This window comes from Excalfactoria chinensis, chromosome 5 (assembly GCF_039878825.1).
Source record: "Excalfactoria chinensis isolate bCotChi1 chromosome 5, bCotChi1.hap2, whole genome shotgun sequence".
NCBI lineage: Eukaryota > Metazoa > Chordata > Aves > Galliformes > Phasianidae > Excalfactoria > Excalfactoria chinensis.
In genome coordinates this window covers 31,903,544-31,917,101 of record NC_092829.1, presented here as the reverse complement: position 1 = coordinate 31,917,101, position 13,558 = coordinate 31,903,544, and the positions used below count along the sequence as shown (strand labels likewise).

The window sequence follows — 13,558 nt, the reverse complement described above, 5'->3', positions numbered from 1 at the left end:
CTTAAAATCAGAACCATTCAACACTGAGGTGCTTCTTAAAATTCAGTTTGAGTCTGTCTTCCAAACTTCTGAGTCTTGAGATGGGCAGTCGTGGAAACTGTTTATGGGGCTTGAGATGCAAAGTGGGTGTTAGCTGGTGTTTTGTAGATACAGACAGGAAGTACGGCATTGTGAGTGAACAAGATAAACCAGATGTAGAGTCAGAGGTTTAGTGGGTGGTACTGCATTTTGCTCACAAAAAGAATGGAACTTTGTGCTATTGAAGGAGAGTATCCTGTTACAGAGTTCTTGGGTATTATTCAGAAGTGTACGTATTCCTGGAAAAGTGGGCTGTTGCTTGTGTCTTTAAATATCTGATGGAGTGTCTTTTCTTCCTGATGTTCCTCAATGGAGCAGAGTAAAATGAGATATCGTACTAAGAATAGTCAACTAATAGGAGTGCGTTCTGAAATATAGTAAAAAAAAGAAAACCTTTTTTTTTTTTTTTTTGTAATTCCCTATTTAGCATTCCAGCATGGTGCTGTAGTTGCCTGTAGCTTCTCAACCACAGTTTAATGTGTGTCTGTGGGGATTAATCTGTCCTTATTCTTTATGTTCTGCCTTGCCCGCGCTCCCTAAAAATTATCTGTCCCAGTTCTTAAAAGCTCAGAACTTAGCTGAGTAGCAAGATGAAAGTCTGACTTCTGAAGCAATGTCTGAGGCTTTAGCTGGTGAAGGCCCAAGAAGTGTTAACAAATATTTTGTAGCTGTCTTTAAGGTTTTCTGCATGAAAGGACAGAACAGAGAAGTTCTGGAATAGAAGCCTTGGTCAGGGGTTTGTTTCTTATGATGACCGCTAACTTATTTAGGTAGGATTTTTATTTTTTATTTTATTTTGAGAAAGAAGGCTAGTGCAAACTAACTGGGGAATGCTTGCTCTTAGTTTCTCCTGTAAAAGAGATCATGAAAGTTTGATGTGAGAAAGATATATCACCCTCTTAAAATAGCGTTAAGTTGGTGTGTTTAACTTCTTGCCTTCAGGCATTTTTTTTGGCTCAGACTTGGGGTGTTTGTGGAGTGTTAGCACAGATTTATCCTTTTTTAGATTTTAGAGAGCATGTGGAGCCACTTTGAAAGTCGCGTTGCAAATAGGATTTCTTTTTGCCTCCAGGCTCTGTTCTGTTAGTGTTGGACAGGACTTCAGGAGCTGTTCATTCATTGTGCCTTGAGGATGCTGTACTGCAAACAAGTTTGAGGTTACTAAGTTGTTTTACATTGGTACTTCTCTTGGAAGTTCCTCCTGTGCTGCATCCACAGTGGATCCTGGCTGTTAATTACAGTCTGCAAGCGTGGTAGTGGGCTTTGAGCAGCTCTGTTACATCTATTGTACAACTGCATTTTGATAAAGTGCTCTACAGAAAGTATTGGCAAAATCCTGTGGCGTTGTTGCTGTAAAACTCAGGGAGGTAGATTTGATGCAAAGTTTGTTCTCTTCAGTGCTCTTTCTCATAAGTTGAGAGTGTGATCTGAGATCACACTGTTACTTCTAGGTACTGACACTTCGTTTTTACAATCTGCGTTTATCCACTGCTTTCAGATTGTCTGTGTTGCATGCAACAAGCTGCTGATCATGTTTTCTCAGTTGTCCAAGTGTGTGTAGGACCTTACAGCCCTTGTCTCTATCTGGAACCTAACCACTCCTGAGGAGGTAATCTGACACATTCAAAACAGCACCTTGGAACAGCTAGTGACCTGCTTGCTCTGCTCTTTCATCTGTCCTCTTTTGAATCAGCTGAAGTTGCATTGAGAAAAGAGCCTTTGTACTAGAATGTGAAATGAATGGTTTTCTGCACACTACTGCATCAGCAGAGAGACAGGTGCATGTCTGTCAGCAAAGGTACAAAAGGGTGTTAGAGTTGTATTTAGACAAAGGTAGCTTGCAGACTTCTACTACCCCATTACACAGTCATTTTAGGGCTGTCCTGACTCTTGTGGTGCAGAGACGTGATAGACAGACTGCATGTTTTTTAGGTATACTCAGAGCCATGTCTTTATGAAGTGTGGAACTGCTAAAACTGCTGATAAATCTGTACACAAACATATTTTCAGAGGTGACAGTCATCTTCCTCTCTTAGCAACTGGAAAAGTTACTACTTTGTTTCAGTAGTGAAGCTTCTGGAGGGGGGGGAACTGTGCCAGATAGATATAATGTGTAAGGGATTTAGTTATTTATAACTATTCAGAAGATGGTTCTAATAGGCGTTAATTTTGGTACATTTTTATACAGTCTTTATAAATCATAATTGTCAAAAAAGAAGTGCACTGACGAACCCATTTTGAAACTTGTGTTCTTGCTGCAGACACTACCTCACTGAGAGCATGCAGCTGTTCTATGTTTTAATGACTAAAATATTTGACACTAGGGCTTCTTTTGTCTGAAATGCCTTTTCAGATGTCCCTCTGGGTACGTAGTTTTTGTCCGTACTGATAATCTGTAGAGTAACTGGCCTGTTAAATTTGTATCAGAAAATAAAGGTCACTTTGCTCTACTTAAGGGAACTAAACAAAACATTTTCAAAGTTCTTGGTAGCTCTAAGCAGACAGACATGTCAGAACATCTGCAGCTGATTCCTCCTACCCATGTTTCTGAAGGATGCAACAACAACTAGATATAGTTGTGAGTGGTTGAATTAGTTCTATTCTGTCACTCCCAGGTTTCTGGGGGTCTGTCTCTTTTGACTTTAATTAAATGTTGCCTATCACCTGCATGTGTGTTTGTGTGTATTTCAGTCCACTTATTCCAAATGGAAGACTAAAGTTATCAATGAAAAAAGTCCTTGGGGAGGAGTAATGTACCACATCTGTGACCCCGGGTTTGAATGTATGATATCATGTGAATTAGCCTTTCCACTGAGTCTGGATTTTCTCTGGTAGTGTTGACAAATAAAAGCCGTTTGGATACAGTTGTACAGTTGTTATGTTAGTTCTTGCACATTTCAGATCAGCACTCTTCAACTGTTTCCTTTCTTTCCCTTGCTTTGATGGGGGATGTTTGGAAGGCCATGTATTGCATTGTGTGAATATAAATTGATATATTAATTATAATTAAAAATATATATATATTAAGAAATGCAGAAAAGAGAGTAGCTATCTCTGAAGTTTGTAGGATATCACCACTGGGACTTGTGAGTGCCAGCTCATGTCTCTGGGATCCCTATGAGTGAGCAGTGGCATGTATAATTAGCATGTACGTGGCCCACCAGAGACTAGGCCATTGCCTGCCCCTTTGCTGCCCGCTTTCATGCTATTTGTAGTAGCCAAGTTGTCCTCTTTAGTTTTGGAATTTACATATTGCACCTTATTGTTTAGTATCTCATATATAATTATTTATTTATTTTTGTGGTGGTTGTTTTTAGTTGGTTTATAAACATAATTTGCATGCCATTCTGCTCTTCCAGATTGGAAAGGCTGGAAATCAGCGTAGGTGATGACTGTTATTTTGTGTTACTAAATGTACTTCTAGTTGTTTGAAATCATAATAGCTGTGAAGGATTTTAGCAGCATGTTGATGCTGAAGTGCCCTTAAGTTAGGCATGTGGTATTTTTGACTGTGAAATCTTGAGAGGCTTGAACAGTCCTTGGGAACTATGTTAAGCATTTCTGAGACGTTAGAGTGGCAAATCTGCTGCTTTCTGAAACGTTGCAGAGCCTTACACATGAAACAAATCCCTACCTCTTAAGGAACGAATTGGTGTCAGCAATGAACGGTAACCATTCCTGTGGAATGCTAGCCCAGCAGCAAGCAAATGCAAGATTGAAACTCCTGCAGCATTTAAGATCACAGGAAGAAGACGACTAATTGTGACAGAAGGTGTGTGCGCAACAGGAGGTTACTTTAAATAGAGTCCTATGTAACTTTGTCATGATTAAGGGAGTGTGATTCAATCCTTAAACTTTTTACATTTTGAAGAACCTTTCAGTTTTGTCTGAATAGCTTGCAAACAAGAAGTTTTAAATGAAGCTTCTTACTTTAAAAACCCTTTTGTCTTTGACGAAGGTCAGATTGTTACATTGTTTAATAAACTACAAGTCGTTTCATAGATATGAGTATTCATGCCTACAGCCAAAAAAAGATGTAGATGCCCTTGTAGAAGTTTATTTTTAAATGTAATTTAGGTATTGGAAATAAATATATATATATACTTATATAGGCATTGTACTCTTTAATTTTTTCCTAAACTAGAAAGTGTCATAAATTGAAACAATTTTTTGCAGAACTGGAATGAAAGTTACAGTGTGCATCTGTGCACTGTGTTTATAAAACCACTATCAACACTTGATAGTCTTTTTTTCTTTTTCCACATGAGAGCAAGTAGCTGAAAACCCCAGTCTGACAGAGCATGCATGAAGGTGAAAAGGGGTCAGGTGGGGTAGTGACTGTAAGGTCACCAAGGAAAAGTTAGGATAGATGTTCACAGTAACTCAGCAAATCAACCCCCCCTTTCTAACTGTATGGCAGTTAGAAGCTATAGGATAGGTGGCATTACCCTATTGATCTCCAGTTACAGAAATGATGTAATAGTACCAGGCTGCCTTTTCTGGTGTAGATGTGAAAGCAGATCCTGCCTTGAGGCAAGTGCTGTCCTACATAACCTCCAAGTTCCTCCTCAGCTGCGTTTTAGGGATTTGTGAGACTATGGAGAGCAGAGCATTCCCATGTCCACATTGAACTTCGTTACTTTACTTTCAGGAGTCTGAAGTTGTTTTTTATTCCCTCTGCATTGTTTCTTTTCACACCAGTGAATACAGTATGAGAATCAGTAAGTGATATGCAGAGCATGACTCACGGATGGGTGTGATGTGCGGTCACACCAAGACGCTGTAACAGCATGTGTTTGAGGAAGAGGGTAACAAATCAATGAGACACCTTTCTATTCTGGTGATATAGGGCAGTGAAGAAGTTGGACCCTAAGGAAATGTAACGGATCGTAATTAACCTGTAGTTTTGATTAAGGAGAATTTAAGTTTGTCTACTAACGATTATATATAAAGAGTTTTTGTCACTGTACTTCTACAGTTGTTTGAAACAGATGTTTGCTTACTAATAAATTAAAAAGCAGCAACATGAATTTGAATATGTAAATCTTAGAGGTCAGTGGAAATGTATCTTAGCTTCTAGGCACATCCAGGCTTCTTGGGTTTAAGCTTGTGTCTAGTAACAAGACAGAGTTTCACCATGAAGCTGTGGAATTCAGGATTTGATTCTTGAGCAGTACCTTTTCTAGAAGCCTATCTACTCATGCAGATTCCAAGTATTCACTCTTACAAATCGGGATATTATTTTAGCAGTAGAGCAGTATTTACACATAGACAAGTGGGAATGTCGCTGTGTCTAGGAAAAGTATCAAGGAAATGGTGGTTTCCTGCTCTCTGGCAGTTAGCTTGCTAGCGCAGGACACCTTGGCCAAGACTTCTGGTAAGCTCTTCTCTTGTGTCTGTCTAGTTTAAAATGTAATCTGAAAAGCCTAATCTGTTACTGTAAATAGAACAGTCCAAGTGAACATCTGCTGATACAGAGAAAATTTCGGTAATTTGTTTATCTGCCTCTGTTTGGAAGAGAGGCTGTAACAGCACATTACTGTGTTCCAGTAACTGAAAATGATGGAAGGAGTTCTGGGGAAGGTCCTTCCTTTGGGCCGGCAGCTGTTGAGTCAGTGCTGTTGAACTCGGCTTCTTTAAAAACAGAGATAGCTAAGTATTTGTGAAAGGAAACAAAGATGATGAAGGTAGTATTTCTTGTACTAGGACACAATTGGCAGAGTGATTTCATTGCTGCCCAGCAATATTACTGCCATAAAACATCAGCCCATGGTGTTTTATTAGGAACGCTTTCAAAAGTGTGTGTTTGGGGAAGGCAGTGAGACAGTTTCACCAAACATAGTCTGACTTTAAATGAAATCAGAAAAAGCTTAAAATACTGAAAAAGAATGAAGTTTTTCAGGTTCCACATGCATTTTGCTTTGTGCCAGTTTGACTTCTTTCTGTGTTGATTGCTTTGGAGTGTGTGACTGAAGGGTGATACTGAATGCCTCAGGAGATGTTCTATCTGTGAAGACAAAGTTTGTTGCCTTGAGGTAGAGAGTTTCTTATATTACCTGCTGTACCATCGTATAATCTTTTTCTCTGAAAATGCTAAAATAAGCAATACCTTTCTTTAAAAATGTTTGTTAAGGGGCTCCCCAACAATTCTTGAAGGAATTTTCTTCTATTTGGAACTTTTATTTTGTGATCATCTTTATGTGGACTCTGCCCTAAAGGATTTTGCTCTTTCTGTCAAAGCAGTGTTGGCTGATTTCTGGTATAGTGGTTAAATCTCTCGCAGAACATCTTATGGCTGAGAACTGCTGATGTTGTGGCTATCGCTAAGTGGTTGCTATGGAAATTAAGTAGGAACGCATTCAATATTAATACTGCATTCCCGTTATCCCGCTTCCATGATGGAAATATGCTTGCTTTCTCCAGTCATGTTAAGTTGCGTGACTCTTGTGATGAGGATCTCTCTTTGCAGGTAGGCTTACAGCTCTGTGAAGTCTCCAGCCACCACGGTGTGCCTTATACAGTTTTGTGTTATTCTGTGTCCCAGTCACTGCATTTCTTTGTGGTGCCGTGCCTGGATGGATTTGTTAGAGGTTTTGTGTTATGTGTGGCCTGTCTCTGCCCAGGCACTCTGCATTACGATTCTTCTCCTTTCGTTTGAACGGGAGATTTCTTTCGAGATATTGAAGAGTTGTGTGTAGAAGCGTGGGTTGTGTGTATCTGCTTTTTAAAGTGGTTTCTGTGCAATTTCTTTGACATGGCAGAACATCAGAATTTGTTTTTTTGTCGAAGAGAAGCTAAACACCAGAGTTCTTAATCTGATTAGCAGCTGTATTTCTCTTATTCTATTAAATGTTGAAATTCTGTTCTTAACGTGCTGTGATAATAGCAAGTAGAGCTGATGCTTCAAATTTAAGGTTAGGTAGTGATATAATTCCAATGTAATGCTTCTCATTAAAAATGTAAGCTGGGAAGGCATCAGTCTATAGCAGAGCTGGTTGCCAAGTATCTTGAAGAAATACTTGGGCCTTTGTTTATTACTGGCTAGAGGCTGGACAAGTAGAAGTTGTGTAGCACTGCTTCAGTACAGAGGCAGGTATGTCTACCTTTAACTTGATGGGGGAGGAAGGATTTCAGAAATAAACCTGAAGACATGGAAAAGAACTTGCTGCTTAGGGGAGATTTAAGTTGATGTGGCAAAAAGAGCGGACAGGAGTGTTCTCGCCATGCAGCTGACAGTTAGTTTTAATAGAAAGAAACCTGAAGATGTTTGGACACAGAGGGAACTTGAACTTAAAAAAAATAAATCAAAAAACTGTCCAAACGATGTTCAGGAAGATTTGTGAAACTGCCCATATCGTGTACGAGGGCAGGTTCTTGCGAGCTGTGAGCAGCTAGCTTCTGCAATAGTGGTGTACTGGGAAGAATAAGTTTTTTGATGAAGGGCTTTAAGTGCAAAGTGTAAATGCAAACAAAGCACCTTTTGTACTCATCATAAAGTAGTATTGTGTGGCAGCATAATTTCTTTTATAATTCAGAATTGATTGATGCTCAGTGAGGTCTGGGGATTGTACCCTTTTGCTGTGGGTAGATGCACTTGATATGTGCAATAATGTCCCCATTCATTGGAGTGGTAGCGGTATTGAAAACTGCAGCTAAACTTGCTGTCTCTAGCAGTAGTGGCATGACTGATTGCCGAAAGTCGGAGCATGTGACTGAATAGGGGTTTGGCAGCACATGGGGAAGCAGTTGTCTGGTCTGGAGTGCGACAAGAGGCAATATTTACCCTGCTCCATTTTTCCCTTTTCCAAGTAAAAGGCAGGTTGCCAAGTACAGGGGCTGAATGGTTTGGATCTTCAATTTGGGGGCATTTTGCCTACACTTGGGTTGAAGAGGTGTGCCTATAGCTCTGTAAGTCAAGAAGTTGTACTTAGTAGTAATGAAAGCTAGATGGCTCGTTCCACACATGTATCTTTGTTTACCTGCCTTCTCTAGACCTCAGCCTGGTTCCTCTTTATATTATCCTTCTCTTTCAGCTGACAAACTTTCTTGGTCTTCCAAAACTGAAATTTTCTCACGCTAGATTCACAATATTTCTGTGTCTCTGGAACTTCCAGCGTAGACATGGCAGAAGTACAGATGTATTCCTGATGGGTGTGCATGCGAATGTGTGCTTCTGGACACAATAGTAAACGTGTTTTCAGTTGTTACTGTTTGTGTAGTTTTAGGATTAAATTAGGATGAATTCTCCCCTTAGTGTTATGGGGAAATGAACATCTTGTGCAAGTGTTCAGAAAGTTCAGCTAATGGAATACAGTCATTGTTTTGGCAACTCTGGTATTCAGTTTTAGGGCTTCAGCCACCAAGAGCTCACTTTGGAAAAGCTGTAAGATGTTGGATCTTCATTATTTACCATCTAGCTTCTATGCAGTGCATTTTTCAACCTGTTCTGTGGCTGTTTGGGGTGGTTTAAGTGAAATTCTTTCAGAATTGTTCCATCCGGAGTTACTCTATTTTAAAAATATCACATAGTGAGACTTAATGTTAAAGCCCCCAATCATTTGAGGTCTTCTAAGTCTCAGCTGTTTAATGATAAGAACATTGGTATGTTGACAGCCTTTTCTAGGCATATTGCCTTGCATTGAAAACCCTCACCTTAAACCAAAATAACAGCATGCCTTTCAATTTGCTATTAAATCTTTAAACAGTCTTTCTGAGTGTGTCCATTAAGCTGAATCTCCTGTTATTCTGGTAGAGCACTTAAAAATGGAACGAAATCTCTTTGAGCTAATTAGACTTGGTATCCTAATTATTGAAACAAATGCTGGGAGAATGTTCTGTGGTAGTATAGGACATCTCCATCGATAATTAAATCTCACTTTACTGCTTAATCATGCCACAAATATTGATTCTGATGTTTTAAGACCCTTTCTTTCCTCTCTAGCTACTCCAGAATGAATAGTGACTTGCATGCAGTCTTATAATGTCATGTAAATCAGGGTAAATGTCTTTTAAGTTTTGTAGTAAGAAGTCAGAGAGCTTTTATCTAATAGTTTCCATGGCTTTCTTCAAGAACTGAGCGCTTTGAGTAAGGATATGAATGTTTCTAAGAGAACGTTTCCTTCCCCTATCAAAAAGAAGCATGATTGGGAAAGGCAGGGGGGGAAATGGAAAGGACAACAAGCTTCTATTTTTCCATTATATAAAACGCAAGTATCCAGTATTTTTTGAATTGCTTCCTCTGTGGCCTAATGTTATTCTGGGTCATGTTGTTAATTTAAAAAGCTTTGCAACTCTTGATTTCAGTTTGGATGGTTTTAAGCACTCTGTGGTAATAAATATGCAGAAAGCGTGTTGTTTTTAAAGCTGTTACAATTCTTACCTTCCTATTCTTGTTCCTGCAGTACTTGGGACATGTCGAGGTGGATGAATCCAGAGGGATGCATATCTGTGAAGATGCTGTGAAGAGACTGAAATCTGTATGTATGCTTGTTTTGTGAAAAAGCTGCCTTTGGGGTTGTGAGTGTTACTGCAGAAGGTCCGTTGGGCAGCAGTGCTCCAGCTGAAGCCTGAACTTTTGACCCACTTTAGGAGAACAGTTGGCTGGTGTGAGAGTACTGCTGTGGCCAGGGGGACGTGCTAATTTGATGATGAGAGGGAGAGAGTTACAACTGTTCTTTCTACTGGCAGAAACTATTTGCAAAACAAATGTGTAAAAATCCTCTGTGACCTTTCAGACTAAGTTGGTACCCATATGGGCTTCAACCATTGTTTTTTAACAGGTCTTTCTCCCTTTCTCTCTTTCTCTCTCTCTCCCTCTCTCTCTTCCTCTCCCTTTGTTGCCTGCCACTTCAATAGTGACTTAATTCACCTCTATTATACAAAATATTATTTGATTTAGGCTGCTTTTTTTTTTTTTCCTAATGCACTGCAACATTGTAGTCATGCATGAAATAATCTGGCTTGCATCTGCTCGAAGTGGCCTGCCTGAAGACTGCCTAATTCTGGTATGTCATGAAGTGGGCTGTTCTTAGTTTGGCTTCTGTGAACGTTTGCTCCTGTAAATGGCACTCGTTCAAAGCTCTTGGTATTCCTACGGCTCATTTCAAGGTCTTGTCATCTCTTCCCTGTAGAAAGTCAGTGGTCAATCTATTAGAATCTGAGGCTAGAACAGCACTGAAGAGGAGGAAGAGAGGATGTTAGAATTTGAAGTCTGATTGAAGATGGAGAACTGCTGTCCTTTGCCTCGCTTCTCATGTCCTAGCTATATATAGTCTTCAGTAATGCCTTTACCACAAGAAATTCTTGTATCCTTCTAGCTTAGCCAAAATTACTGGAAGTAAATCAAACACTTCTATTGAATCTTTGCTAACTTAAGATATCTTTGTCTGGATATGATTTTCTTTTTTTTCCTCCTCACCAAATGTGAGAACTAAAATATCTGCTGAATAAACCTGTTCTTCCTAGCACACAACAGAAAACTATAGGTTATCTTCCTTCTGTTGTGCTGTAAAGTTTGTGAAGTGCTTTACTGCTCTGATTAAAATCAAGTCTTTTCATTCTTTTCTCTCTCAGCCAGTGTCTAGCAACCTGTTCAAGCCGCATCCCATCTGTTCCCATTCAGTCCAGCAGTGATTGGTGACAGATTTTTATTAAAAAGGACCACACAGAATGTAAATTAGTTTTTGTTCTATGGATTTAGTTTATGTAGCTAAAAATGCAAGTACTGACCACGTAATGAATTGCACCCATTTTTGTCCTGTTCTGGTTTTCATTGTATCAGGATACTTTCTGTTAGTACACCAAATAATGTTCCAGTATCTCCTTTTTGCAGCTTGTCTCTTCGGCTTCTCTGGGGAGCTGTGCTGTGAAGTATTTGCTCTCTAGGCTTTTTATAAACTTTCAGCCAATTAAGCCTAGCTAAGCTTATAAATGATGAGACCCAGTAAAAACGTAGCACCCAATTTCCAATGGATTCCACATAAAGCTAGGATTGTGATTCTTGATCATCTGAGTTACTGATTGACATGTAAGGCATCGAACTTTTACAGCACGTTCCCTGGAAGTAACTAACTGAATTTCTCTGTCTGTGCTTTATGATTATCTGAAATTCTGAACAGCATCACCTTGTTGCCCATTCTCATAAATGCAGCATTTTTTTTTAGATGATTTTTATTTCTGCTGTTTGAAATTTTTTGTGTTTATGTGCAAAGTGGACACAGGTTTCTGTCTTGGCATTTCTGCTTGCGTTATCTCGTGTGTCAGTGCTGGAAATGGAGGAGCGGATATGGGATTCTTCTGGGCCCCAAGAGGAATATTCAGATTACTGAAACTGCTTTGTGCACTTGAGCTGTTAGACACCATCAGACCCAGGCTTCACCTGAAGCCGCTTGTTGCGATTCAAACCTTGTCCCCATTCTCAGATCCCCACCGCATGTGTGTGGGTTTTAAACCAGGAGCGTTTCCTTAGGATTCTCCCATTTCTGAAAGCTCTTTTCTGTACAACATATTCTCTTAACAAGGAAGAGCCATGCCACTCGATGTTGTTTCAGCATGCAGGGAATGAGATAAGAAAGTAATTTGCTTCCTTGGTTGTCTGTTCCTTTCACAGTGCTTGGTTATTTCAGTGGGCTTTCTCTTGGCCTTGAAAGAACTTGAAAGAGTTTGAGGTGCAGTGCTCAAACAGAAAGAGCAGCTTTATGAAAGTTGAACTTCTTTTTTCGTACAGCTGAACTACATATGAGTGTATGTGGCCTGTTTTAATCTTCATTTTCTTGGCAGGCATTGTATAGTTCTTATGAGTCCAGGCTATGAGTAAATAGTTCAGTTATCTTAGATGCAGAATTGTTGACATGCTTCTAAAACTAAGTTCTCTCTGTCTTTTACTTATTTCAGTAGATACGTTTTCCTCTTAATTCTTATTCTCCAGCAGTTGGCTGTTTATTTGGGGAACTGAAATACGATGGTCTGTTTTTGTTTTTGTTTTTTTAGGGTTGACTATTGGACTTTAAAACCTCTTAAGATTTGTCAATAAAAATACAAAACTTGACCTTCATTGTAGGGATATCTTAATTTCTGCTTTACAAAGAAATGATGCAGTCAAATTCTTTTACCTCTTTATTGTGGGGAAATATCCTTCCAGGTCCTTTATTATCTGCTGGCTTAATATGCCACAATCATTTTTGAGCACATCTTGCAGAACTTAAAACAAATGATGGTAAACCTTTTGTTCAGGGATTGTTTAATTGACAGCTGAATAAAAGAAGCCATTTTTTAGCTAGAGAGCCATTTTCAAGCTCTGGAATTGATTCAGGACAACACTGTAACGTGCAGGTTATGATTTTTCTTGTGATGACTGAAGAGAATCTGATGTCCCTATTTTCTGTCTGATGATATGGTGCAGCAGTTGCATGGATGGATCAGAAACTGGTGTGTTCAGGTATCACTATCTGTTATAGAAGTGTTACCAAAGGAGCATACGTTTTTCCCTTAGCAGGGTTATATTACTAACTTCGGATCCTCAGATTTGGATAAAAGCATTGAAAGGGTTCTCCAAAACCATTTCCATGAGTTAGTGTTATTTAGTGCAGACTGGAAAGCAGCTTTCTGAGGACCCTGTAAGGTAGCTTTGTAACCATATTTAACTCAGGTATGGGGAAATGGTATAAAGACAAAATTATACTCTCGTATCGTGTTTTGATTTTTTAAATCAGTTTTAGTGTGTAGTGTTGGTTTCTAACTTGCCACTTCTTGTTTTAAATGATGCATTTGTTTTAATATATGTTCTTGTTTTAGCAGGTAAAGAGACATAATTTAATATTTTAAAACATGCATTAGTTATCTCTAAACTACATTAACTTAGTGTTGTTTAAAATCCATTTTGCATGATGCCTTTCCATTAACATTTCTAGCTTATTAAAAACCACAGATCTTGTTTAACAAGCATTTTGCTAAGAGCAAAATTAACCATCACCTAAAAATGAGGTAGCTTCTGGTGTATCTCCTTTAGCTTTTGCTATCTTTAAGAGGCTGTTTTTAGTGTAATGCAACAGTCATTGCTCAACTTGGCAGCAGCATCCAGCCCCTTCTCATTATGTGCACAACGCTGTGATTAATCCATTAGTTCCCCTCCCAGTGTTCAGCATATCTTGTCCAAATACATGACCGTTCTTGCTGCTAAAAGCTATTAAGCCTTTCAGCTGTCTGCACGTAGAGATGTTCTTATATAGTGCCTGGGTTGACGTAAATATCTTATAGATACTTGTTGAAAAGCTCTGTGGAAGGACATTGAGCAGAGAGAAGCACTCAGTAGCAAAAGCCAGGAAATGCAGAGTCGAGATTGACACTCCCTTCTTAGCTTTGCTTCCTGGCTTTTGTTGGTTTGCGTCAGAACCATAGCTTTGTTTTAAATAGAACCTTGTATATCAATCAATTCTGGAGGCACTGCCCCAGGATATTTGCAATAATATTTTTGATATAGCAT

General features: G+C 39.1%; 1 protein-coding gene across 9 annotated transcripts in view; it reads left to right on the top strand.

The window, feature by feature from the left end:
• Positions 1–13,558, top strand: part of NUMB (NUMB endocytic adaptor protein) — a 93,892-nt gene that overhangs the window by 57,793 nt on the left and 22,541 nt on the right. For all 9 annotated transcript variants that reach the window (XM_072339032.1, XM_072339036.1, XM_072339033.1 and 6 more), the window contains one exon: positions 9,480–9,554. In XM_072339032.1, coding sequence (XP_072195133.1) covers positions 9,480–9,554 — 75 coding nt within the window. The remainder of the gene's footprint in view (positions 1–9,479; positions 9,555–13,558) is intronic.